Source organism: Amblyomma mixtum, chromosome 10, assembly GCF_055824585.1.
Source record: "Amblyomma mixtum isolate Tamu chromosome 10, ASM5582458v1, whole genome shotgun sequence".
NCBI lineage: Eukaryota > Metazoa > Arthropoda > Arachnida > Ixodida > Ixodidae > Amblyomma > Amblyomma mixtum.
In genome coordinates this window covers 39,500,023-39,525,534 of record NC_143021.1, presented here as the reverse complement: position 1 = coordinate 39,525,534, position 25,512 = coordinate 39,500,023, and the positions used below count along the sequence as shown (strand labels likewise).

General features: G+C 49.6%; 3 protein-coding genes across 3 annotated transcripts in view; 1 reads left to right on the top strand and 2 right to left on the bottom strand.

The window, feature by feature from the left end:
• LOC149325623 (innexin shaking-B-like) overlaps positions 1–25,512 on the top strand; it is a 438,384-nt gene that overhangs the window by 154,190 nt on the left and 258,682 nt on the right. The gene's annotated exons all lie outside the window — the stretch shown is intronic.
• LOC149325627 (uncharacterized protein B0403.1-like) lies at positions 9,417–11,076 on the bottom strand. The gene has a single exon (XM_089562803.1). The coding sequence runs from the start codon at positions 10,746–10,748 to the stop codon at positions 10,038–10,040; it is 711 nt and encodes a 236-aa protein (XP_089418929.1). The 5' UTR covers positions 10,749–11,076; the 3' UTR covers positions 9,417–10,037.
• On the bottom strand, positions 23,549–25,235 carry LOC149325626 (uncharacterized). The gene has a single exon (XM_089562747.1). The coding sequence runs from the start codon at positions 25,095–25,097 to the stop codon at positions 23,736–23,738; it is 1,362 nt and encodes a 453-aa protein (XP_089418873.1). The 5' UTR covers positions 25,098–25,235; the 3' UTR covers positions 23,549–23,735.

Sequence of the window (25,512 nt, the reverse complement as noted above, 5' to 3'; positions counted from 1 at the left end):
CTGCGCCATTTGCTTTCGTCGAAAAGCGTTGCGTTCAAAGGGGAAGGTATCGCGCCGAACGGGTGGTGGCGCTTCTCTTTTCCTGTATGGTGCGGTTCGGGTGTCAACCGAGATGACAGAGAATTACTGAGCCATTTGCTTTCGTCAATAAGCATTGCGTTCAAAGGGGAAGGTATCGCGCCGAACGGGTGGTGGCGCTTCTTCTTTCCTGTATGGTGCGGTTCGGGTGTCAACCGAGATGACAGAGAATTAGTGCGCCATTTGCTTTCCTCAAAAAGCGTTGCGTTCAAAGGGGAAGGTATCGCGCCGAACGGGTGGTGGCGCTCCTTCTTTCCTGTACGGTGCAGTTCGGGTGTCAACCGAGATGACAGAGAATTACTGCGCCATTTCCTTTCGTCAAAAAGCGTTGCGTTCAAAGGGGAAGGTATCGCGCCGAACTGCTGATGGCGCTCCTCCTTTCCTGTACGGTGCAGTTCGGGTGTCAACCGAGATGACAGAGAATTACTGCGTCATTTCCTTTCGTCAAAAAGCGCTGCGTTCAAAGGGGAAGGTATCGCGCCGAACGGGTGGTGGCGCTCCTTCTTTCCTGTACGGTGCAGTTCGGGTGTCAACCAAGATGACAGAGAATTACTGCGCCATTGCCTTTCGTCAAAAAAGCGTTCCGTTCAAAGGGGAAGGTATCGCGCCGAACTGGTGATGGCGCTCCTGCTTTCCTGTAAGGTGCAGTTCGGGTGTCAACCGAGATGACAGAGAATTACTGCGCCATTTGCTTTCGTCAAAAAGCGTTGCGTTCAAAGAAGAAGGTATCGCGATGAACGGGTGGTGGCGCTTCTCCTTTCCTGTATGGTGCGGTTCGGGTGTCAACCGAGATGACAGAGAATTACTGCGCCATTTGCTTTCGTCAAAAAGCGTTGCGTTCAAAGGGGAAGGTATCGCGCCGAACGGGTGGTGGCGCTTCTCCTTTCCTGTATGGTGCGGTTCGGGTGTCAACCGAGATGACAGAGTATTACTGCGCCATTTGCTTTCGTCAAAAAGCGTTGCGTTCACAGCGGAAGGTATCGCGCCGAACGGGTTTTGGCGTTCCTCCTTTCCTGTACGGTGCGGTTCGGGTGTCAACTGAGATGACAGAGAATTACTGCGCCATTTGCTTTCGTCGAAAAGCGTTGCGTTCAAAGGGGAAGGTATCGCGCCGAACGGGTGGTGGCGCTTCTCTTTTCCTGTATGGTGCGGTTCGGGTGTCAACCGAGATGACAGAGAATTACTGAGCCATTTGCTTTCGTCAATAAGCATTGCGTTCAAAGGGGAAGGTATCGCGCCGAACGGGTGGTGGCGCTTCTTCTTTCCTGTATGGTGCGGTTCGGGTGTCAACCGAGATGACAGAGAATTAGTGCGCCATTTGCTTTCCTCAAAAAGCGTTGCGTTCAAAGGGGAAGGTATCGCGCCGAACGGGTGGTGGCGCTCCTTCTTTCCTGTACGGTGCAGTTCGGGTGTCAACCGAGATGACAGAGAATTACTGCGCCATTTCCTTTCGTCAAAAAGCGTTGCGTTCAAAGGGGAAGGTATCGCGCCGAACTGCTGATGGCGCTCCTCCTTTCCTGTACGGTGCAGTTCGGGTGTCAACCGAGATGACAGAGAATTACTGCGTCATTTCCTTTCGTCAAAAAGCGCTGCGTTCAAAGGGGAAGGTATCGCGCCGAACGGGTGGTGGCGCTCCTTCTTTCCTGTACGGTGCAGTTCGGGTGTCAACCAAGATGACAGAGAATTACTGCGCCATTGCCTTTCGTCAAAAAAGCGTTCCGTTCAAAGGGGAAGGTATCGCGCCGAACTGGTGATGGCGCTCCTGCTTTCCTGTAAGGTGCAGTTCGGGTGTCAACCGAGATGACAGAGAATTACTGCGCCATTTGCTTTCGTCAAAAAGCGTTGCGTTCAAAGAAGAAGGTATCGCGATGAACGGGTGGTGGCGCTTCTCCTTTCCTGTATGGTGCGGTTCGGGTGTCAACCGAGATGACAGAGAATTACTGCGCCATTTGCTTTCGTCAAAAAGCGTTGCGTTCAAAGGGGAAGGTATCGCGCCGAACGGGTGGTAGCGCTTCTCCTTTCCTGTATGGTGCGGTTCGGGTGTCAACCGAGATGACAGAGAATTACTGCGCCATTTGCTTCCGTCAAAAAGCATTGCGTTCAAAGGGGAAGGTATCGCGCCGAACTGGTGGTGGCGCTCCTGCTTTCCTGTAAGGTGCAGTTCGGATGTCAACCGAGATTACAGAGAATTACTGCGCCATTTGCTTCCGTCAAAAAGCGTTGCGTTCAAAGGGGAAGGTATCGCACCGAACGGGTGGTGGCGCTTCTCCTTTCCTGTATGGTGCGGTTCGGGTGTCAACCGAGATGACAGAGAATTACTCAACCATTTGCTTTCGTCAAAAAGCATTGCGTTCAAAGGGGAAGGTATCGCGCCGAACGGGTGGTGGCGCTTCTCCTTTCCTGTATGGTGCGGTTCGGGTGTCAAGCGAGATGACAGAGAATTACTGCGCCATTTGCTTTCATCAAAAAGCGTTGCGTTCAAAGGGGAAGGTATCGCGCCGAACGGGTGGTGGCGCTCCATCTGTCCTGTACGGTGCAGTTCGGGTGTCAACCGAGATGACAGAGAATTACTGCGCCATTTCCTTTCGTCAAAAAGCGTTGCGTTCAAAGGCGAAGGTATCGCGCCGAACGTCTGATGGCGCTCCTCCTTTCCTGTACGGTGCAGTTCGGGTGTCAACCGAGATGACAGAGAATTACTGCGTCATTTCCTTTCGTCAAAAAGCGTTGCGCTCAAAGGGGAAGGTATCGCGCCGAACGGGTGGTGGCGCTCCTTCTTTCCTGTACGGTGCAGTTGGGGTGTCAACCAAGATGACAGAGAATTACTGCGCCATTGCCTTTCGTCAAAAAAGCGTTCCGTTCAAAGGGGAAGGTATCGCGCCGAACTGATGATGGCGCTCCTGCTTTCCTGTAAGGTGCAGTTCGGGTGTCAACCGAGATGACAGAGAATTACTGCGCCATTTGCTTTCGTCAAAAAGCGTTGCGTTCAAAGGGGAAGGTATCGCGCCGAACGGGTGGTGGCGCTTCTCCTTTCCTGTATGGTGCGGTTCGGGTGTCAACCGAGATGACAGAGAATTACTGCGCCATTTGCTTTCGTCAAAAAGCGTTGCGTTCAAAGGGGAAGGTATCGCGCCGAACGGGTGGTGGCGCTTCTGCTTTCCTGTATGGTGCGGTTCGGGTGTCAACCGAGATGACAGAGAATTACTGCGCCATTTGCTTCCGTCAAAAAGCGTTGCGTTCAAAGGGGAAGGTATCGCGCCGAACGGGTGGTGGCGCTTCTCCTTTCCTGTATGGTGCGGTTCGGGTGTCAACCGAGATGACAGAGAATTACTGAGCCATTTGCTTTCGTCAAAAAGCATTGCGTTCAGAGGGGAAGGTATCGCGCCGAACGGGTGGTGGCGCTTCTCCTTTCCTGTATGGTGCGGTTCGGGTGTCAACCGAGATGACAGAGAATTACTGCGCCATTTGCTTTCGTCAAAAAGCGTTGCGTTCAAAGCGGAAGGTATCGCGCCGAACGGGTTTTGGCGTTCCTCCTTTCCTGTACGGTGTGGTTCGGGTGTCAACTGAGATGACAGAGAATTACTGCGGCATTTGCTTTCTTCAAAAAGCGTTGCGTTCAAAGGGGAAGGTATCGCGCCGAACGAGTGGTGGCGCTTCTCCTTTCCTGTATGGTGCGGTTCGGGTGTCAACCGAGATCACAGAGAATTACTGCGCCATTTGCTTTCGTCAAAAAGCGTTGCGTTCAAAGGGGAAGGTATCGCGCCGAACGGGTGGTGGCGCTCCTTCTTTCCTGTACGGTGCAGTTCGGGTGTCAACCAAGATGACAGAGAATTACTGCGTTATTGCCTTTCGTCAAAAAAGCGTTCCGTTCAAAGGGGAAGGTATCGCGCCGAACTGGTGATGGCGCTCCTGCTTTCCTGTAAGGTGCAGTTCGGGTGTCAACCGAGATGACAGAGAATTACTGCGCCATTTGCTTTCGTCAAAAAGCGTTGTGTTCAAAGGGGAAGGTATCGCGCCGAACGGGTGGTGGCGCTTCTCCTTTCCTGTATGGTGCGGTTCGGGTGTCAACCGAGATGACAGAGAATTACTGCGCCATTTGCTTTCGTCAAAAAGCGTTGCGTTCAAAGGGGAAGGTATCGCGCCGAACGGGTGGTGGCGCTTCTCCTTTCCTGTATGGTGCGGTTCGGGTGTCAACCGAGATGACAGAGAATTACTGCGCCATTTGCTTCCGTCAAAAAGCGTTGCGTTCAAAGGGGAAGGTATCGCGCCGAACGGCTGGTGGCGCTTCTCCTTTCCAGTATTGTGCGGTTCGGGTGTCAACCGAGATGACAAAGAATTACTGAGCCATTTGCTTTCGTCAAAAAGCATTGCGTTCAAAGGGGAAGGTAACGCGCCGAACGGGTGGAGGCGCTTCTCCTTTCCTGTATGGTGCGGTTCGGGTGTCAACCGAGATGACACAGTATTACTGCGCCATTTGCTTTCGTCAAAAAGCGTTGCGTTCAAAGCGGAAGGTATCGCGCCGAACGGGTTTTGGCGTTCCTCCTTTCCTGTACGGTGTGGTTCGGGTGTCAACTGAGATGACAGAGAATTACTGCGGCATTTGCTTTCTTCAAAAAGCGTTGCGTTCAAAGGGGAAGGTATCGCGCCGAACGAGTGGTGGCGCTTCTCCTTTCCTGTATGGTGCGGTTCGGGTGTCAACCGAGATCACAGAGAATTACTGCGCCATTTGCTTTCGTCAAAAAGCGTTGCGTTCAAAGGGGAAGGTATCGCGCCGAACTGGTGGTGGCGCTCCTTCTTTCCTGTACGGTGCAGTTCGGGTGTCAACCAAGATGACAGAGAATTACTGCGTTATTGCCCTTCGTCAAAAAAGCGTTCCGTTCAAAGGGGAAGGTATCGCGCCGAACTGGTGATGGCGCTCCTGCTTTCCTGTAAGGTGCAGTTCGGGTGTCAACCGAGATGACAGAGAATTACTGCGCCATTTGCTTTCGTCAAAAAGCGTTGTGTTCAAAGGGGAAGGTATCGCGCCGAACGGGTGGTGGCGCTTCTCCTTTCCTGTATGGTGCGGTTCGGGTGTCAACCGAGATGACAGAGAATTACTGCGCCATTTGCTTTCGTCAAAAAGCGTTGCGTTCAAAGGGGAAGGTATCGCGCCGAACGGGTGGTGGCGCTTCTGCTTTCCTGTATGGTGCGGTTCGGGTGTCAACCGAGATGACAGAATTACTGCGCCATTTGCTTCCGTCAAAAAGCGTTGCGTTCAAAGGGGAAGGTATCGCGCCGAACGGGTGGTGGCGCTTCTCCTTTCCTGTATGGTGCGGTTCGGGTGTCAACCGAGATGACAGAGAATTACTGAGCCATTTGCTTTCGTCAAAAAGCATTTCGTTCAGAGGGGAAGGTATCGCGCCGAACGGGTGGTGGCGCTTCTCCTTTCCTGTATGGTGCGGTTCGGGTGTCAACCGAGATGACAGAGAATTACTGCGCCATTTGCTTTCGTCAAAAAGCGTTGCGTTCAAAGCGGAAGGTATCGCGCCGAACGGGTTTTGGCGTTCCTCCTTTCCTGTACGGTGTGGTTCGGGTGTCAACTGAGATGACAGAGAATTACTGCGGCATTTGCTTTCTTCAAAAAGCGTTGCGTTCAAAGGGGAAGGTATCGCGCCGAACGAGTGGTGGCGCTTCTCCTTTCCTGTATGGTGCGGTTCGGGTGTCAACCGAGATCACAGAGAATTACTGCGCCATTTGCTTTCGTCAAAAAGCGTTGCGTTCAAAGGGGAAGGTATCGCGCCGAACGGGTGGTGGCGCTCCTTCTTTCCTGTACGGTGCAGTTCGGGTGTCAACCAAGATGACAGAGAATTACTGCGTTATTGCCTTTCGTCAAAAAAGCGTTCCGTTCAAAGGGGAAGGTATCGCGACGAACTGGTGATGGCGCTCCTGCTTTCCTGTAAGGTGCAGTTCGGGTGTCAACCGAGATGACAGAGAATTACTGCGCCATTTGCTTTCGTCAAAAAGCGTTGTGTTCAAAGGGGAAGGTATCGCGCCGAACGGGTGGTGGCGCTTCTCTTTTCCTGTATGGTGCGGTTCGGGTGTCAACCGAGATGACAGAGAATTACTGCGCCATTTGTTTTCGTCAAAAAGCGTTGCGTTCAAAGGGGAAGGTATCGCGCCGAACGGGTGGTGGCGCTTCTCCTTTCCTGTATGGTGCGGTTCGGGTGTCAACCGAGATGACAGAGAATTACTGCGCCATTTGCTTCCGTCAAAAAGCGTTGCGTTCAAAGGGGAAGGTATCGCGCCGAACGGGTGGTGGCGCTTCTCCTTTCCAGTATTGTGCGGTTCGGGTGTCAACCGAGATGACAAAGAATTACTGAGCCATTTGCTTTCGTCAAAAAGCATTGCGTTCAAAGGGGAAGGTAACGCGCCGAACGGGTGGAGGCGCTTCTCCTTTCCTGTATGGTGCGGTTCGGGTGTCAACCGAGATGACACAGTATTACTGCGCCATTTGCTTTCGTCAAAAAGCGTTGCGTTCAAAGCGGAAGGTATCGCGCCGAACGGGTTTTGGCGTTCCTCCTTTCCTGTACGGTGTGGTTCGGGTGTGAACTGAGATGACAGAGAATTACTGCGCCATTTGCTTTCGTCAAAAAGCGTTGCGTTCAAAAGGGAAGGTATCGCGCCGAACGGGTGGTGGCGCTTCTCTTTTCCTGTATGGTGCGGTTCGGGTGTCAACCGAGATGACAGAGAATTACTGCGCCATTGCCTTTCGTCAAAAAAGCGTTCCGTTCAAAGGGGAAGGTATCGCGCCGAACTGGTGATGGCGCTCCTGCTTTCCTGTAAGGTGCAGTTCGGGTGTCAACCGAGATGACAGAGAATTACTGCGCCATTTGCTTTCGTCAAAAAGCGTTGCGTTCAAAGGGGAAGGTATCGCGCCGAACGAGTGGTGGCGCTTCTCCTCTCCTGTATGGTGCGGTTCGGGTGTCAACCGAGATGACAGAGAATTACTGCGCCATTTGCTTTCGTCAAAAAGCGTTGCGTTCAATGGGGAAGGTATCGCGCCGAACGGGTGGTGGCGCTCCTGCTTTCCTGTAAGGTGCAGTTCGGGTGTCAACCGAGATGACAGAGAATTACTGCGCCATTTGCTTTCGTCAAAAAGCGTTGCGTTCAAAGGGGAAGGTATCGCGCCGAACGGGTGGTGGCGCTTTTCCTCTCCTGTATGGTGCGGTTCGGGTGTCAACCGAGATGACAGAGAATTACTGCGCCATTTGCTTTCGTCAAAAAGCGTTGCGTTCAAAGGGGAAGGTATCGCGCCGAACTGGTGATGGCGCTCCTGCTATCCTGTAAGGTGCAGTTCGGGTGTCAACCGAGATGACAGAGAATTACTGCGCCATTTGCTTTCGTCAAAAAGCGTTGCGTTCAAAGGGGAAGGTATCGCGCCGAACGGGTGGTGGCGCTCCTTCTTTCCTGTACGGTGCAGTTCGGGTGTCAACCAAGATGACAGAGAATTACTGCGTTATTGCCTTTCGTCAAAAAAGCGTTCCGTTCAAAGGGGAAGGTATCGCGCCGAACTGGTCATGGCGCTCCTGCTTTCCTGTAAGGTGCAGTTCGGGTGTCAACCGAGATGACAGAGAATTACTGCGCCATTTGCTTTCGTCAAAAAGCGTTGCGTTCAAGGGGGAAGGTATCGCGCCGCACGGATGGTGGCGCTCCTTCTTTCCTGTACGGTGCAGTTCGGGTGTCAACCGAGATGACAGAGAATTACTGCGCCATTGCCTTTCGTCAAAAAAGCGTTGCGTTCAAAGGGGAAGGTATCGCGCCGAACTGGTGGTGGCGCTCCTGCTTTCCTGTAAGGTGCAGTTCGAGTGTCAACCGAGATGACAGAGAATTACTGCGCCATTTGCTTCCGTCAAAAAGCGTTGTGTTCAAAGGGGAAGCTATCGCGCCGAACGGGTGGTGGCGCTTCTCCTTTCCTGTATGGTGCGGTTCGGGTGTCAACCGAGATGACAGAGAATTACTGCGCCATTTGCTTCCGTCAAAAAGCGTTGCGTTCAAAGGGGAAGGTATCGCGCCGAACGGGTGGTGGCGCTTCTCCTTTCCTGTATGGCGCGGTTCGGGTGTCAACCGAGATGACAGAGAATTACTGAGCCATTTGCTTTCGTCAAAAAGCATTGCGTTCAAAGGGGAAGGTATCGCGCCGAACGGGTGGTGGCGCTTCTCCTTTTCTGTATGGTGCGGTTCGGGTGTCAACCGAGATGACAGAGAATTACTGCACCATTTGCTTCCGTCAAAAAGCGTTGCGTTCAAAGGGGAAGGTATCGCGCCGAACGGGTGGTGGCGCTTCTCCTTTCCTGTATGGTGCGGTTCGGGTGTCAACCGAGATGACAGAGAATTACTGCGCCATTTGCTTTCGTCAAAAAGCATTGCGTTCAAAGGGGAAGGTATCGCGCCGAACGGGTGGTGGCGCTTCTCCTTTCCTGTATGGTGCGGTTCGGGTGTCAACCGAGATGACAGAGAATTACTGCACCATTTAGATAGATAGATAGAACTTTTATTCACGTCAATTGCCAGACAACATAAATCAGGCCTACCAAAGCCTCAAAGGGCTTGAGTGGCAGCGCCTGGCAGACAGCGAACATTGGCAAAACAAAGGAAAATAGAGACGTTGCAATGAACTTTGCAAAAAAAGAAAATGGTCACCAAACAGAGTGAAACAAATATATAACTATTACAACATCAAGATAGATTACAGTGATTTGAAATTAATACAATAAATAGATGAAATAACTACGGGGCAGGAAGCAACGCGGAGACATACCGTAAAGTTTTTTTCAGGGTGTATATTTTTCATGCGGAGTACAGTAGGAGGCAAGCTATTGAAACAGGCATGTACATAGTAATGACGTGTGCGCTTTCCGTACCGGGTTGAGGAGCGAGGAATGCAGTAGCGGTATTTTGGTCTTAAATCCCGAGCAGAAACATATGGAACGGTGAACTGACTGTACCAGAAGTGTTTAACACAATAGTTTCTGTTAATAAAGAGTTAAAACTTGGAAGCTTTAGTCTTCTAAAAATATCAATGTCATTACCAATGGACAGGTCGTAAGCAATATTCTTTAGAAGCAAACGCAAAAGCGAATTCACCCTGTGTTGCCAGCAAACCGTGCAGTGACCATAAACAGTAATTCCGTACCTAAGTACAATATAGGCTAGAGCATGTGCAACACATTTACGGACAGAAAAAGGCATAAAATATCTAATGTTAAGCAGGACACACAAAAGAAAGGCGCGAGTTCCATGAGAGATCACTGTCGAAGGTCAGGCCAAGACATTTGACCGAATGCGCATATTCTACTGGTACACAGTTGCAATTAAAACAAGAGGAAGTATGCAAATAAACAGGGTCAGTCAATTCAACTTGTTTTAATGGGTTATGAAAACAGATCAGTTTTGTTTTAGAAGTATTAACATTAATAAGATTGAACTTAAACCAGTCCATGGCTTTAATAGCTGCTATCTGTAGTGCTGTAACAGCATCAGTGTATTTCTTTGCACATGCAACAATAACAGTGTCATCAGCATACTGAAACAGCAAAGGTGGCACACTGTTAGCAAGGTCGTTAACGTATAGATTGAATAATAAAGGACTCAATATAGAACCCTGCGGGACTCCAAAGGTAATTGCCGTGAAATCGCTATGGAATCTTGAAATCGACACATATTGGCGCCTATCTTGTAAAAAGTTTTTTTTTTTATTCAAATACCCTAAAGGCCCTTTACAGGCATTACATAGGGGGTTAAAGAAAAACAATAAAGCAATCGTATTACATAACACAGTGAAAAATATCACAAAGCATAAACAAACATGAGCTCAGATAAATAGGGAAGACAACAGGATAAATAAAGTATTTTAAAACACGCACACACGTGGACCACATTGTTCAAGACAATCAAAAAAAGAATACACTTCTGATAATATTTCATTAAGGGCCAGCAAAGAGTAAGCTCTTCAGTTTGTTAAGAAATGCATCGTAATTGTTTTCGAGAACAATTTCTGCAGGTAGTTTATTCCAGTGATAGATGGCAAGGAACAATGGCGAATGACGCATAAGTTCAGTGTGAGCTATCTGGGGTTGCACTTTGAAGCAGTGGTCTAATCGGGGGAAAATGCGATGTGCTGGTTTGATATGAGAATCTGTGAATGGCGAGTGATTGTGATACATCTTGTGAAAGTGACATAGCAGGGTTACAAGTCTTCGCTTTCCAAGAGAGCTTAAATTTAGAGATGATTTAATATCTGTGATGCTGGAGTAGCGCGCGTATTTCCTTGTGATAAACCTAGCAGCCTTATTTTGAAGTGATTCCAGTTTATCCGCAAGATAAGCTTGATGTGGGTTCCAGATGAAAGCGGCATATTCTAGTTGTGATCTGACTAAAGTTGTGTATGCTAAAAGTTTGGTCGCCTGATTTGCAAAGTACAAGCTACGCCTAATGAAACCCAGGGTTTTGTATGCTTTAGTGGTGATATATTCAATGTGTTTGTGCCATGTTAAATCAGAAGAAATGTAGACACCTAGGTATTTGATTGCAGGAACTTTTTCAATGGCCATGTTACCGATAGAATAAAAGATGGGTTCAGTGACTCTAGCCGTCGTAAATGTTACAAGTTTTGTTTTCGAAACGTTTATTTCCATATGCCATTTTTCGCACCACTTAGCTATTTGATCAAGATCTGATTGCAAAGCATTAGTGTCATGAGAGTCAGTAATCTTTCTGTAAATAACACAGTCGTCCGCAAATAGCCTAATTGTAGAAGTGAGGTTGCTGCTTATGTCGTTGATGTAAATAAGGAAGAGGATTGGCCCGAGCACCGAGCCCTGGGGCACACCAGACTTTACATGGGTTAGTGCGGAGCAAAATTCATTGGCAGACACGAACTGCTGTCTGTTAGATAAAAAGTTAACAACCCAGTTCAAAACATTGCTGTTTATGTTAAGATTTTTAAGTTTAAATATAAGACGATTATGAGCAACTTTGCCGAACGCTTTTGCAAAATCAATGAATACGGCATCAATCCTCATTAAATGATGTACAGCGTCGTGCAGGTCGGCCACGAGCTCGAATAACTGTGACTCGCAGGAACGGCCACGCAAGAATCCATGTTGGTTGACAAAAAAAAAGTTCTGCTGACTGAGGTAGTTCATTATTGCTGATGATATGATGTGTGCCAGAATTTTGCATGGTATGCTTGTTAATGAGATGGGCCTGTAATTTGAAAGGCTAGAAGAATCTCCAGATTTAAATATAGGTATAATGCGTGCGATTTTCCAAGCATCGGGCACAATTCCTGTATCAATGGACTGCTGAAAAATTGGGACGAGTATGGAAGCTATCACTGATTTCGTTAACTTGAGCAGTTTTGGGCATATGCCATCGGGTCCGGGGGCTGAATTACTCGGCAAACGATCAATAGCTTGCTCAATGCCTTCCTGCGTAATTAGGATGTCATTCATGACCGCGTTTATACTCACAGCATTAAAACATGTGGGAAGTGGTGTTTCGTTAGTAAACGCCGAGCTAAAAAATAGGTTGAATTCGGTGGCAACCTCAGACGGCTGAATAAAATCACCGTCTTTTACTATTTTTATCAGACTAGATGAAGGAGGCTTAGGATTGACTACTTTCCAAAACTTTTGAGTATTGGTTTTAAGCAAAGTTGATATGCCATGATTAAAAAATTTATCTTTGGCTCTCTCAATTTCTGCTTGGCATATTCTCGACTGCGCACGGTATTTATTCCAGTAATCCTCAGATGTCGAACGTTTTGCCTTAGTGTAAACGCGCTTTTTTTTCCTGATGCATCGTTTGACGCTGGAAGTGAACCATAGGCTCTGTGATGACGTTGTGAGCGTGATTTTTGGAATGTGTCTTTCTTTCAGTTTTCTCAGTTTAGCGCTTAGAATATTCCAGTTGTCATTTGGACAGCGGCTTGATATTGATTCCAGGAACTGCTCACTGAACAATGACAGTTCACTAACCAATCCCTCAACATTCGCCCGTGCGTAATTGTAAATAGTTTTCCTAGGAATTTCCGGCTTCTTTTTTTCTAATCTGTATTCGCAGTGAAGAGCATTGTGATCACTGACACATTCCAAAGCATTCACACTCATTTGTTCAGGTTGCGTTGTCAATACAAGATCTAGGACCGAGTCGCCACGTGTCGGAGCAGAGACAATCTGTGACAAACTGAACTGGGAAATCAAACAAAGGAATTCTTTACATTCACTTTTCCTTGCAGTGCCTTCGGATGTGTACGTCCGCCAATTTATACCTGGGTAGTTGAAATCGCCGGCAAGTATTGTTTCTGAGGTCGGATATTTGTCGTGTATAAAACTCAATGATTCATTGAGGTCTGTAAGGAACTCAGCAGGTGAATCCGGCGGACGGTAGCAAACACCGATGATGCAAGTAACAATATCACGCAGTCGCAATGCAATCCACAAGATATCAATACATGATGGGCTGTTTAGCAAGGTGGCTTGGAAAGTAGTTTTCACGGCAATTAAAATTCCACCACCACGTGAGGTACACCTGTCTTTCCTAAACACAGAGAAGTTACGAGACAAGCAAAGTTCGCTATTGTCGATATCAGGGTGCAACCACGTTTCGGTTCCCAGCACTATATCAGCTTCACAGCTTTCAATGAGTGCGTTGAGGGTGTCTTGCTTGCTAAGCAAACTCCGAAAGTTACACACGATTAATGAAAGATTTTTATCTGCATCATATTTCTTGCGTCAGTCTGAACTAGCAGCCGCCTCGTGTCCTGGAAGATGAATAACTTGCTCAGTTGCAGCATCGAAGGCATATATTTTTTTATTGAAAACAAGTTTATCGAATAGCAGTTTGTACTTTTCGTCGTCGGACTGCCGCTCACTGCGTGCAAAATCTCTGAGTTTTTTCCTAATCAGTTGAATTCGAGGTGAGAAGTCTTCCTCGATCCAGACACGAGGCGAGTCCAAGTCCTTTAATTTAAAGGCATTTTTCAAAACAGTGCTCTTATCCTTAAAGTTCAGAAACTTCACAACAATAGGGCGCACATAATCTGTTTTTTTCCGGCCCACTCGGTGAGCGCGTTCGATTTCACCTGTTTGGACATCAAGGTTTTTTGCCACAAATTCGCTGACCAATTTCTCTGTGTCTTTCCATTTCTCTGCTTCCTGTTCAGGGATGCCCTTAAAGATTAGATTGTTTCGTCGCATTCGGTTGTTCAAGTCATCAACGACTAGGCTTGCATGTTCAGCCTGTTTCTTTTCAATAGTTTTCAGTTGAGCGTGCGATTCTTTAAGAGTAGTATTGACACTGGTGACGTCGTCGTGCAAGTTATCCACGACATCAAATCAGTTTTCTATGTTGGAAAGACGCCTTTTGATCTCTGTTACGTTCGTCTGAATATCCTTGATCTTACTAGACATGTCCTTGTGGAATTTTTCATTCGACAGTGCTAGCTCTTTAACGAGAGTAATGATTTGGTCAGACTTGTCCGGGCCTGGGTTTGTCTCAACATCACCAGCGCAAATAAGTAAGTGCGCGACACAGAACAAGACCACAAGTAGTCGCCCTGCCCGACGCCAGCATCCAGTAAATGCACTTGGTTGCATCCATAAGGGTGAATGATGGTCGTTAGATTTACTATGCACAACAAAACGACCGATTCTGGCACGGTACTTGCACAAGTCAATTCCCATACTGGAACAAAAACACTACTTGAAAACACTATTTGGGATTTGCAGCCAATGGACAGTACCAACAATGAAACCAAATGTCAGATTTATCCACTCACCTACAAAACACAGAGCGGTCCGTGAACACACAGTACTCGGCTGCAAATCCCACGCGGTGATGGCTGCGGTGGCTATTTGTAGGTGACTCAGAGGGCGCTCCAGTCGATGACGTGCAGCTTGCGCAGTAGTCGCGCCAGTCAGGTGTTTGATCAAGTCACGAGGTCTCTGAATCCGCTGACTCGCTATTTCCTTGTCTGCAGCAAGCTGATCAGCGCGTCAGGCAGTCGCTGGCCAACGATGATCTCATGACGTGCGTGCCTACAAAACACAGAGCGGTCCGTGAACACACAGTACTCGGCTGCAAATCCCACGCGGTGATGGCTGCGGTGGCTATTTGTAGGTGACTCAGAGGGCGCTCCAGTCGATGACGTGCAGCTTGCGCAGTAGTCGCGCCAGTCAGGTGTTTGATCAAGTCACGAGGTCTCTGAATCCGCTGACTCGCTATTTCCTTGTCTGCAGCAAGCTGATCAGCGCGTCAGGCAGTCGCTGGCCAACGATGATCTCTTGACGTGCGTGCCTACAAAACACAGAGCGGTCCGTGAACACACAGTACTCGGCTGCAAATCCCACGCGGTGATGGCTGCGGTGGCTATTTGTAGGTGACTCAGAGGGCGCTCCAGTCGATGACGTGCAGCTTGCGCAGTAGTCGCGCCAGTCAGGTGTTTGATCAAGTCACGAGGTCTCTGAATCCGCTGACTCGCTATTTCCTTGTCTGCAGCAAGCTGATCAGCGCGTCAGGCAGTCGCTGGCCAACGATGATCTCTTGACGTGCGTGCCTACAAAACACAGAGCGGTCCGTGAACACACAGTACTCGGCTGCAAATCCCCAAATCCCCAGCAGTTCCAAAAACAAACCTCGAAATCCCAGCGCAGAAAGTTTATCAAGCAAAAGAACGTGGCAGATGCTATCAAAAGCCTTGCTTACGTCCAGAAAAAGAGAACATGCGACTTGATTCTTATCAAAAGCTGAATTTAGCACGTCAGAGAATTCTTCAAGAAGAACCGTTGTTCCTTTTCCTGCTATAAAGCCGTACTGACAAGGTGATAGAACACTGTGCATATTCAAAAAATTCGTCATGGTGAGTAATAGATGCTTCTCAAAAATTTGGCCAATGCATGGTAGAATAGAGATAGGTCGGTAATTACTCATGTTTCTGGAGCCACCCTTGTACAAAGGTATAACTTTAGCAGTTTTCATTGAAGCAGGTATTATGCCAGTAGAAATGATAGTGTTAAGGATAACTAGTAGAACACCTTTAATCACTTCAAAATTTCTGCACAATTCAGAAATCGTGAGGCCGTCATGACCAGGAGATTTGCTACGTTTAAGACTGAAAAGTATACACCTTAAATCACTTTCAGTAATATCAGGAAGGAAAGCAGATTCCATCACACTGAGAGGCATAGGACAGTCGGTAGGAGGGGTTCGAGATGCACCAGAGACCAGAGAAAAAAAAATGCTGAAGTCATTCGCAATGCTCTGTCCATATTTATGAAAAAGCGTTGCGTTCAAAGGGGAAGGTATCGCGCCGAACGGATGGTGGTGTTCCTCCTTTCCTGTACGGTGCAGTTCGTGTCTCAACCGAGATGACAGAGAATTACTGCGCCATTTCCTTTTGTCAAAAAGCGTTGCGTTCAAAGGGGAAGGTATCGCGCCGAACGGGTGGTGGCGCTCCTTCTTTCCTGTACAGTGCAGTTCGGGTGTCAACCAAGATGACAGAGAATTACTGCGCCATTGCCATTCGTCAAAAAAGCGTTCCGTTCAAAGGGGAAGGTATCGCGCCGAACTGGTGATGGCGCTCCTGCTTTCCTGTAAGGTGCAGTTCGGGTGTCAACCGAGATGACAGAGAATTACTGCGTCATTTCCTTTCGTGAAAAAGCGTTGCGTTCAAAGGGAAAGGTATCACGCCGAACGGGTGGTGGCGCTCCTTCTTTCCTGTACGGTGCAGTTCGGGTGTCAACCAAGATGACAGAGAATTACTGCGCCATTGCCTTTCGTCAAAAAAGCGTTCCGTTCAAAGGGGAAGGTATCGCGCCGAACTGGTGATGGCGCTCCTGCTTTCCTGTAAGGTGCAGTTCGGGTGTCAACCGATATGACACAGAATTACTGCGCCATTTGCTTTCGTCAAAAAGCGTTGCGTTCAAAGGGGAAGGTATCGCGCCGCACGGATGGTGGCGCTCCTTCTTTCCTGTACGGTGCAGTTCGAGTGTCAACCGAGATGACAGAGAATTACTGCGCCATTGCCTTTCGTCAAAAAAAGCGTTGCGTTCAAAGGGGAAGGTATCGCGCCGAACTGGTGGTGGCGCTCCTGCTTTCCTGTAAGGTGCAGTTCGGGTGTCAACCGAGATGACAGAGAATTACTGCGCCATTTGCTTCCGTCAAAAAGCGTTGCGTTCAAAGGGGAAGGTATCGCGCCGAACGGGTGGTGGCGCTTCTCCTTTCCTGTATGGTGCGGTTCGGGTGTCAACCGAGATGACAGAGAATTACTGCGCCATTTGCTTTCGTCAAAAAGCGTTGCGTTCAAAGGGGAAGGTATCGCGCCGAACGGGTGGTGGCGCTTCTCCTTTCCTATATGGTGCGGTTCGGGTGTCAACCGAGATGACAGAGAATTACTGCGCCATTTGCTTCCGTCAAAAAGCGTTGCGTTCAAAGGGGAAGGTATCACGCCGAACGGGTGGTGGCGCTTCTCCTTTCCTGTATGGTGCGGTTCGGGTGTCAACCGAGATGACAGAGAATTACTGAGCCATTTGCTTTCGTCAAAAAGCATTGCGTTCAAAGGGGAAGGTATCGCGCCGAACGGGTGGTGGCGCTTCTCCTTTCCTGTATGGTGCGGTTCGGGTGTCAACCGAGATGACAGAGAATTACTGCGCCATTTGCTTTCGTCAAAAAGCGTTGCGGTCAAAGGGGAAGGTTTCGCGCCGAACGGGTGGTGGCGCTCCTTCTTTCCTGTACGGTGCAGTTCGGGTGTCAACCGAGATGACAGAGAATTACTGCGCCATTTCCTTTCGTCAAAAAGCGTTGCGTTCAAAGGGGAAGGTATCGCGCCGAACGGCTGATGGCGCTCCTCCTTTCCTGTACGGTGCAGTTCGGGTGTCAGCCGAGATGACAGAGAATTACTGCGTCATTTCCTTTCGTCAAAAAGCGTTGCGTTCAAAGGGGAAGGTATCGCGCCGCACGGATGGTGGCGCTCCTTCTTTCCTGTACGGTGCAGTTCGGGTGTCAACCGAGATGACAGAGAATTACTGCGCCATTGCCTTTCGTCAAAAAAGCGTTGCGTTCAAAGGGGAAGGTATCGCGCCGAACTGGTGGTGGCGCTCCTGCTTTCCTGTAAGGTGCAGTTCGGGTGTCAACCGAGATGACAGAATATTACTGCGCCATTTGCTTCCGTCAAAAACCGTTGCGTTCAAAGGGGAATGTATCGCGCCGAACGGGTGGTGGCGCTCCTCCTTTCCTGTACGGTGCAGTTCGGGTGTCAGCCGAGATGACAGAGAATTACTGCGTCATTTCCTTTCGTCAAAAAGCGTTGCGTTCAAAGGGGAAGGTATCGCGCCGCACGGATGGTGGCGCTCCTTCTTTCCTGTACGGTGCAGTTCGGGTGTCAACCGAGATGACAGAGAATTACTGCGCCATTGCCTTTCGTCAAAAAAGCGTTGCGTCAAAGGGGAAGGTATCGCGCCGAACTGGTGGTGGCGCTCCTGCTTTCCTGTAAGGTGCAGTTCGGGTGTCAACCGAGATGACAGAATATTACTGCGCCATTTGCTTCCGTCAAAAACCGTTGCGTTCAAAGGGGAAGGTATCGCGCCGAACGGCTGATGGCGCTCCTCCTTTCCTGTACGGTGCAGTTCGGGTGTCAGCCGAGATGACAGAGAATTACTGCGTCATTTCCTTTCGTCAAAAAGCGTTGCGTTCAAAGGGGAAGGTATCGCGCCGCACGGATGGTGGCGCTCCTTCTTTCCTGTACGGTGCAGTTCGGGTGTCAACCGAGATGACAGAGAATTACTGCGCCATTGCCTTTCGTCAAAAAAGCGTTGCGTTCAAAGGGGAAGGTATCGCGCCGAACTGGTGGTGGCGCTCCTGCTCTCCTGTAAGGTGCAGTTCGGGTGTCAACCGAGATGACAGAATATTACTGCGCCATTTGCTTCCGTCAAAAACCGTTGCGTTCAAAGGGGAATGTATCGCGCCGAACGGGTGGTGGCGCTTCTCTTTTCCTGTATGGTGCGGTTCGGGTGTCAACCGAGATGACAGAGAATTACTGCGCCATTGCCTTTCGTCAAAAAAGCGTTCCGTTTAAAGGGGAAGGTATCGCGCCGAACTGGTGATGGCGCTCCTGCTTTCCTGTAAGGTGCAGTTCGGGTGTCAACCGAGATGACAGATAATTACTGCGCCATTTGCTTTCGTCAAAAAGCGTTGCGTTCAAAGGGGAAGGTATCGCGCCGCACGGATGGTGGCGCTCCTTCTTTCCTGTACGGTGCAGTTCGGGTGTCAACCGAGATGACAGAGAATTACTGCGCCATTGCCTTTCGTCAAAAAAGCGTTGCGTTCAAAGGGGAAGGTATCGCGCCGAACTGGTGGTGGCGCTCCTGCTTTCCTGTAAGGTGCAGTTCGGGTGTCAACCGAGATGACAGAGAATTACTGCGCCATTTGCTTCCGTCAAAAAGCGTTGCGTTCAAAGGGGAAGGTATCGCGCCGAACGGGTGGTGGCGCTTCTCCTTTCCTGTATGGTGCGGTTCGGGTGTCAACCGACATGACAGAGAATTACTGCGCCATTGCCTTTCGTCAAAAAAGCGTTGCGTTCAAAGCGGAAGGTATCGCGCCGAACTGGTGGTGGCGCTCCTGCTTTCCTGTAAGGTGCAGTTCGGGTGTCAACCGAGATGACAGAGAATTACTGCGCCATTTGCTTCCGTCAAAAAGCGTTGCGTTCAAAGGGGAAGGTATCGCGCCGAACGGGTGGTGGCGCTTCTCCTTTCCTTTATGGTTGCGGTTCGGGTGTCAACCGAGATGACAGAGAATTACTGCGCCATTTCCTTTCGTCAAAAAGCGTTGCGTTCAAAAGGGAAGGCATCGCGCCGAACGGGTTTTGGCGTTCCTCCTTTCCTGTACGGTGCGGTTCGGGTGTCCACTGAGATGACAGAATTACAGCGCCATTTCCTTTCCTCAAAAAGCGTTGCGTTCTAAGGGCAGGTAGGTAGGTAGGTAGGAAAGACTTTTATTGCTCTAGAAAGGTGCTAGTAGCAGATGAGAAAGAAGAAGTCCATCTTCCTTCTTCTCACAGGGTCGGTGCCCCTATTCCAGGGCTGCTCTGAGCTTGGCTGCTCGTTGGGCGTGCTGGATCAGACCTTGTTGGCAACCCAGATCGCCGCTGGAGAGCCGGCTCTCCCACTGTTCTGCACTCGGGTCTTTGCGAAAGCTGTCGTTTTTACTGCATTCCCACGTGAGGTGGTACAACGATGGTTTGCTGCCACACCACTGGCAAGTGTCCCGATATTGCGTCGGGTAAATATTGCTAAGGATATGCAGGTTTGGGAATGTTCCTGTCTGCATTCTTCGCCAATACACTGCCTCTAGTTGATATAGATCAGGATGAGGCGGCGGATAGCGGATCCGTACCCTTTTATAGTAGTGGGGGTATAGTAGTAGTGAGTACGTAGGGCTGACTCGGTCGGGTAGATCGTCCGACTGTATCAGTCGGACTGCATGTATCAGTCGAGGTATCAGACTGCATGTTTCAGTCGAGGTGGCCAGCGAACAAATGCACTTTATTGCTGAACGTACAGTGCTTTTATAGCCGCAAGGGGTGTGGCAACCAAGGCGCATATCTAATCTAGGCGAGCAAGATGAATCGCCGTACCAGGCATGGCACGTGCGTCATTCCCGATACATCTTCCCTCCTGTGGAGAAGAGATGCCAAGGACTTGGTTGAAATTGCGGTCGTACCGCAGACGCTGCGGTGGTCTCCTATCTCTGGTAGATCGACGCAATGCAAGATCCTGCGAGCCATTGAGCTCACAGTCGGTCCAGTCGTAGTAACGGGCGGCGGCGCCTGCGGAATGTTCTGGGAGCTCACAGGCGACTCTCCAGTTGCAGCAGGTGCCGTGGGTTGCAGTGCTTCACACGCTCGTTCGCTCTGCCGGTCTTCACATTCGGGGGCTTCTTGCTGGAACAGCTCACCAGTTGGAAGCAGATGCTGTCGGTTGCGACGTAGCACTCTGTTGCCCTCGGTAACTACTCGATAAGACCTTGGTGCAACTGCTCCGGTAACTTGAGCGCGGCGATTCCATGTCTTTTCCTGTACTCTCACGACATCGCCGGTGTTGAGAGGTGGTAACGTTCTCCCCCGAGTGTCTGCCTGGGCTCGCTTGAATACTGGTATGCTTGGCTGCTGCCTGAAGTCTGGGAGCAGAGTGCGAAGCCTCCTGCCCTGCAAGAGTTCACCAGGGGAGCGGCCATCTTCGAGTGGAGCGGATCTGTAGTTGAGCAACCCGAGCCAGAAGTCTTCTTTTGTTTCTTCCGTTTTCTTTAGGATTCTCTTCACAATCTGAACCCCCTTCTCAGCGAGCCCATTCGATCGCGGGAACTCGGGGCTCGACGAGCGCTACACGAGCGCTACAAGCGCTCGTGTTGTTCGTGTCTTCTTCGTGTGTCCTGTCTTAATCTGCGCTATTATATCGCTATGATCATGCACCAACAAGCCCAAAAAGCTACGCTTTTGAACTACATTTCTAGTACAACGGGCCCTTTCTTGTAGCGCTCGTGTTGTTCGTGTCTTCTTCGTGTGTCCTGTCTTAATCTGCGCTATTATATCGCTATGTTTAGCATCTTGTCAGTGTATTAAAAGTGTATTTTCGGAAATATGAAATTAATTCATCGAAAGTATACTTCAATTCTAGAAAACGGGCAGCCCTTGTAAACGTATATGTATGCAGTTTTAGCATCTTGTCAATGTATTAAAAGTGAACTTTCGTAAATATGAAATTAATTCATCCGAAATATACTTCAATTCTAACAAACGGGCAGTCCTTTTAAACGTCTTTGCACACTTCTAGCTGCCGTTGAACAGTCGAGTGCTCGAAATCGCGTTTCGGGAAATGGCATTTGCGTGTCGTCAATGTATTTGAAGTGTACTTCAGTAAATAAGCAATTAATTCGTCCAAAGAACACTGAAATTCTAGCAAACTGGCAGTCCGCATTAGCATGTTTGCAGCGCACTACAATCGTTGAACAATCTAATGCTCAAAATCGAGTTTCGGGACATCGCATTTTGCTGCTGGCCATCTATTTAAAGTGTACTTTCGTAAATACGCAATTAATCCGTCTGAAGTATATTTAAATTCTAACAAATGGGTTGTCCGCGTAAACATATTTGCATTACACTTCAAGCTACCGTGGAAATGACGTTTCAGCGAAGAGTGAAAACTTTCCCTTTCTTGTCATCCTTTCGTTTATGGTAACTTCTAGCAGGAAGGTGATCACCACTTATACCCCTGCTACACGGGCGCTTCGAATGTCTTCCAGCCGAATGTCATCTAAAGATGCTACACGTGTTCTGTCTAAGGGAGTGCTTGAAGATAATATTACGCCAATGAATATTAACCGCGTTAGCATGAAATTTCCCCGGGAGTGCGCCGATGAGGACGACTGCACTCATACTGTTGTTTACATCGCTTGTTTACATAACATAAAACGCAATCTGCGCTTTCGTTCTATTAAACAATCTGTTTTCTTTTTTACTGGTTGTACTTGTGCTTGTTTACGCAGTGCGACAATGTGTGGGAAGCGATGATGCGATCGCACGCCTGAGAAAGCCGGGTTATTTGTTGGCATCGCGCAGGACTGGCGCTTCTCGCTTCTTGTCCCGGCTTTCTCCGACGTGACCAGTACTTTTTTTTAAGCTACTTTATCCAGAAGTATGTCTGGCGACTGTTCGCTTTAACTGAAACGGCCTAACTTGTTATCCACAAGCTAGCGACGGCGACGACTGCTGCTGGCCGTAAAGCACGGCTCGGCAGTCTGGGTCACACCGGCGATTGCCGTTCATTGTACGCGTGCCCTGCGATGTAAGCAATAGTTGATTTCAGGTCACTGTTGCCAAAACTACACCTGGTGACCATTTGCATACCCTAAAGCTTGTGATTCGCTCTTCACAACCGCCGAAATCACAGATCCAACCCTGCGAACTCGCTGGGCCTAGCCGTCGCGGAAGGGAACAGAGCCGTCGTCGATTGAAATTGATTTGGCAAGCGCTTATCGCTGGTGAGTGTTCAGGTGTGCACACGTGAAATATAGCCGTTCGTTTCGCTCATTTAGAAGCGCGAGCATATACACACCGCCGCCTCATCACCGTGCTCTCGCTCTGCCGCCGACAAGGCTGACCGTCCGCCGACCGGATTCGTCGGTGTCGTTGGCCTGAAAAACGTGTCCCTCTAGAATCATATTATAGTAAACCAGATATTTCACTATAATTACATGCTGTTGTTCAGCGTGATATATACTGTCGTTGTCGGACGAGTGTGACCGCCGTCGTCGTCGTCGCTGTACACTGAAAACGAGCTCAGGCTTTCGAATGCGTTTCGAAAGTGTCGTGCAGCCCCGCGGCAGTCCGTTGCGTCCGAATGTCATTCCTATTCTCGAATGTCATTCCACTCAATGTCATTCGAACATTTCCGTGTGAGAACGTGATAGCATTATACCAGCAAAAGCGCCTTGGGTACTTCTTGGTCCGAATAAGCCAGCGGAAAGGACCCCGTCTGGCAGGGCAGACCGGCTCCCTTACACACCCATGTATCTGTTGGTTGACAGTTCGACTCCTGACCTGGGCCTGCCGCAAGTTTCAACTAGCAATTCCGTTCTCAATTAACCCCAGATTCGAACGCGACCAGTAGGGTACTTCTGCGATAATTTGGCAGCCCACAGTATTTGCGCAAAAAAAAGCCTCACCGAGCAAAATAGTGCGTCGCTTTCGCTGGGTATATATACCGCAAGCCAAGCATTGCGCTTGTCGTAGGATTTGTTTGCTGTGTCGCTGTCGTCTTGGTATGCTGTGTGTAGGGATCTGCCGTTCTCTTTTTTTTTTTCTTTATTGCCTGGCTTTGACACAAAAAACTGGACAACACAAACAATCAACAAAAGACAATAACTATGTACACACGACTTGTGGTCAGCCAGCATAAATCTGGCTTCGTCCAATTAAAATTCACGCAACGTACAGAGCGGCTCTAGTCTTGAGAGCCACTCCGGAGGCTCCGCAGCGGCTTTCTGAATGGCCAGAAACATCTCCATACTTTCGCGAAAGTAAATTCTGGCAGGTCTTGCGTCACTGTCACAATGCCAGCCTGCCATTCTGGAGCGCCATATACAGTGGAGGCCTGTCAGCATTATTAAATTATTATTATTATTATTATTATTAGCATTATTATTATTATTAATTATTAAAAAAAAAGTGTAGGGATCTGCCGTTCCCATTCAATCACGTGACCGTATAATATCAGACTCCTGTTGATGAATGATAAATACCCGTGTACGATTACGTACGTGAAGAATTAACCCGTGTCATTCCATGGAGCCCCCCAGTAGACTTCTTTAAAGCCCGAGTAAACACATTTTTAATGTATTAAATGTATATTTTTAGTATATTTCTAATGTATATTTTTAATGCATTATAAATATGCTAAGTGGGCAAAAATGTACTTTTCACGTATTTTTAAGAACATTTAAAATATTATTCCTAGTATACTTAGAAAGCATTCGTATTGCAGTTTAAGCCTAGGGACAAAAAAATGCGAAATAAATATGAAATTAATACAATACGTTTGAAATGCATTTTTAGCACATCCTCTTTTTCGCTAAGGGCTGGATCGGCTCTGGCTGCGATCTCGCACGGTGCTACGGCCTCGGCTCGAGGAGCGGCCATGGTCCCGCTCCGAGCTAAGCCACCTGGGTAGGCGTTCTCGACTCAGGTGCGGGTTCCGCTGCTGCTGCTGCGGTTGTTGCTGCTGCGGCAGTTGTTGCTGCTGCTGCTGCTGCTGCTGCTGCGGCTGCTGCTGCCATTGTTGTTTCCGGGACTGCCGGCCGCCGGTCGTGCTGCCCCGGAGCTCGTCAGCAGTCTTGAGGCGTCGACGGCACCCCCTTGTGACGTGGTCGCCTTCGCACACCATGCATTTGGCCTTGCACGGGTGGCCTTCTGGTGGGTCGTGTGTGCCGCACGTCCTGCAGAGCTTGGTGTTCGGCGTTGGACAGACGTCCGAACGATGGCCTTGCTCTCCGCACACGTAGCAGATCTGCCTCGTAGGTCGATATGGGTAGGTCTTGAATTCTCCGGAGCGGTAGATGCCCCACTGCGGGATATACGGGCCGTCGAACGTGATGAGCGCCGTTTCCGACTTGCCCAGCATTCTCGCTTCCAGGATCTTCACTCCTTGGGATCGAAGCCGCAGCCTCGATTTCAGTAGGGCCGGTGATTGCCCCGGCATGACGCCGTGGATTACCGCACGCTTCAGGTCGTCCGGTAGGGCTGGATAGGTGTTGGTTGCATAGGTCTGGTCATTGATCGTGAGCTTTTCGATCTTCCTGAGCACGTCGCCGATGTCCAGGTCGGGCGTGCTCGCAATCATGATGTTCGATCCGGGCCGGAGTCTCATGATGAAGTCTTCTTCCTTGATCTTTCCTCCGCTGGCCGCGACGAGGGCTTGCGTTGCCTGGTCGACACGGATTTCGCTGATTTTTAGGCCTCCCTTGGGGCGATAAATTATCTTGATATCATCCTTCGGTAGCGGCGGCGGGCGTGGCCTTATCTGCCGCTGCGCTCCCGCCAGATGTGGTTTTAATGTAAAGCGCGGCACGCCACTCGCTTGCGTCTCTGCTCCGCCAGCTGCGGCTGTCGGCGCTATCTTGTTGCTTGTTTCTTCCCGGGGATCGCCTGGCCCCTTCGAGCCTTTCTTCGAGCCTTTCCTTTTTAGGCGCCGTTTGTAAGAAACAAGCTCCCAACGATCCATGTCTTCGTCTTGCAGTGGGTCGATGTCGGCCCCGTCGTCCCGCTGCGGTGGCGAGGTCTCCATGGCCTCGGTCACTGCGTCCCCGAGTCCGGGGCTCGCATTGACCGGCGGCGCGGCAGGAGATTCGTCCGTACCTTCAAAATTCTCCGAACCTTGGGCCGAGGTCCGGGTAGGTTCATTCATGATAGGGTCGTCAGCGTCCCGGGGTTCCATGCTGGCCGATGTCTAGACACGCAAGCACCGCACGGGGCCGCCCCGGGAGCGCGCTAGGCCTACGCTAGGCTCAGCGCTACCGGCCGCAGGTGGCCACTCAAATGTCCGATAAAAGTCCAAAAAAATGTGCCTACCGGCTCAAGAGTGGTGTCGCCGTGGTCCAGGTGACGTTATCCGTCGATGTAGCCGAAAAGTTTCGGTGGCCCACGTGAAAATTGGGTCGGAATCTTCGAAAAGACACGGAGCCGATATGGAGTGCGTCCGTCCACATGCGAACGCCCGCGTTCCTCCCTTCTAAGGGCAAGGCATCGCGCCGAACGGGTGGGGGCGTTCTGTGGACTGCCTGGCAGCGCTACAACACGCTGTCGCGTTCCACACCTAAAAGCGAAGCTTAAGCGTCATTAATTAGCAGTTA

Excerpts from the sequence above, each read along its gene's own strand:
- LOC149325627 (XM_089562803.1), bottom strand. The coding sequence starts at position 10,748 with ATGGAAATAAACGTTTCGAAAACAAAACTTGTAACATTTACGACGGCT.
- LOC149325626 (XM_089562747.1), bottom strand. The coding sequence starts at position 25,097 with ATGGAACCCCGGGACGCTGACGACCCTATCATGAATGAACCTACCCGG.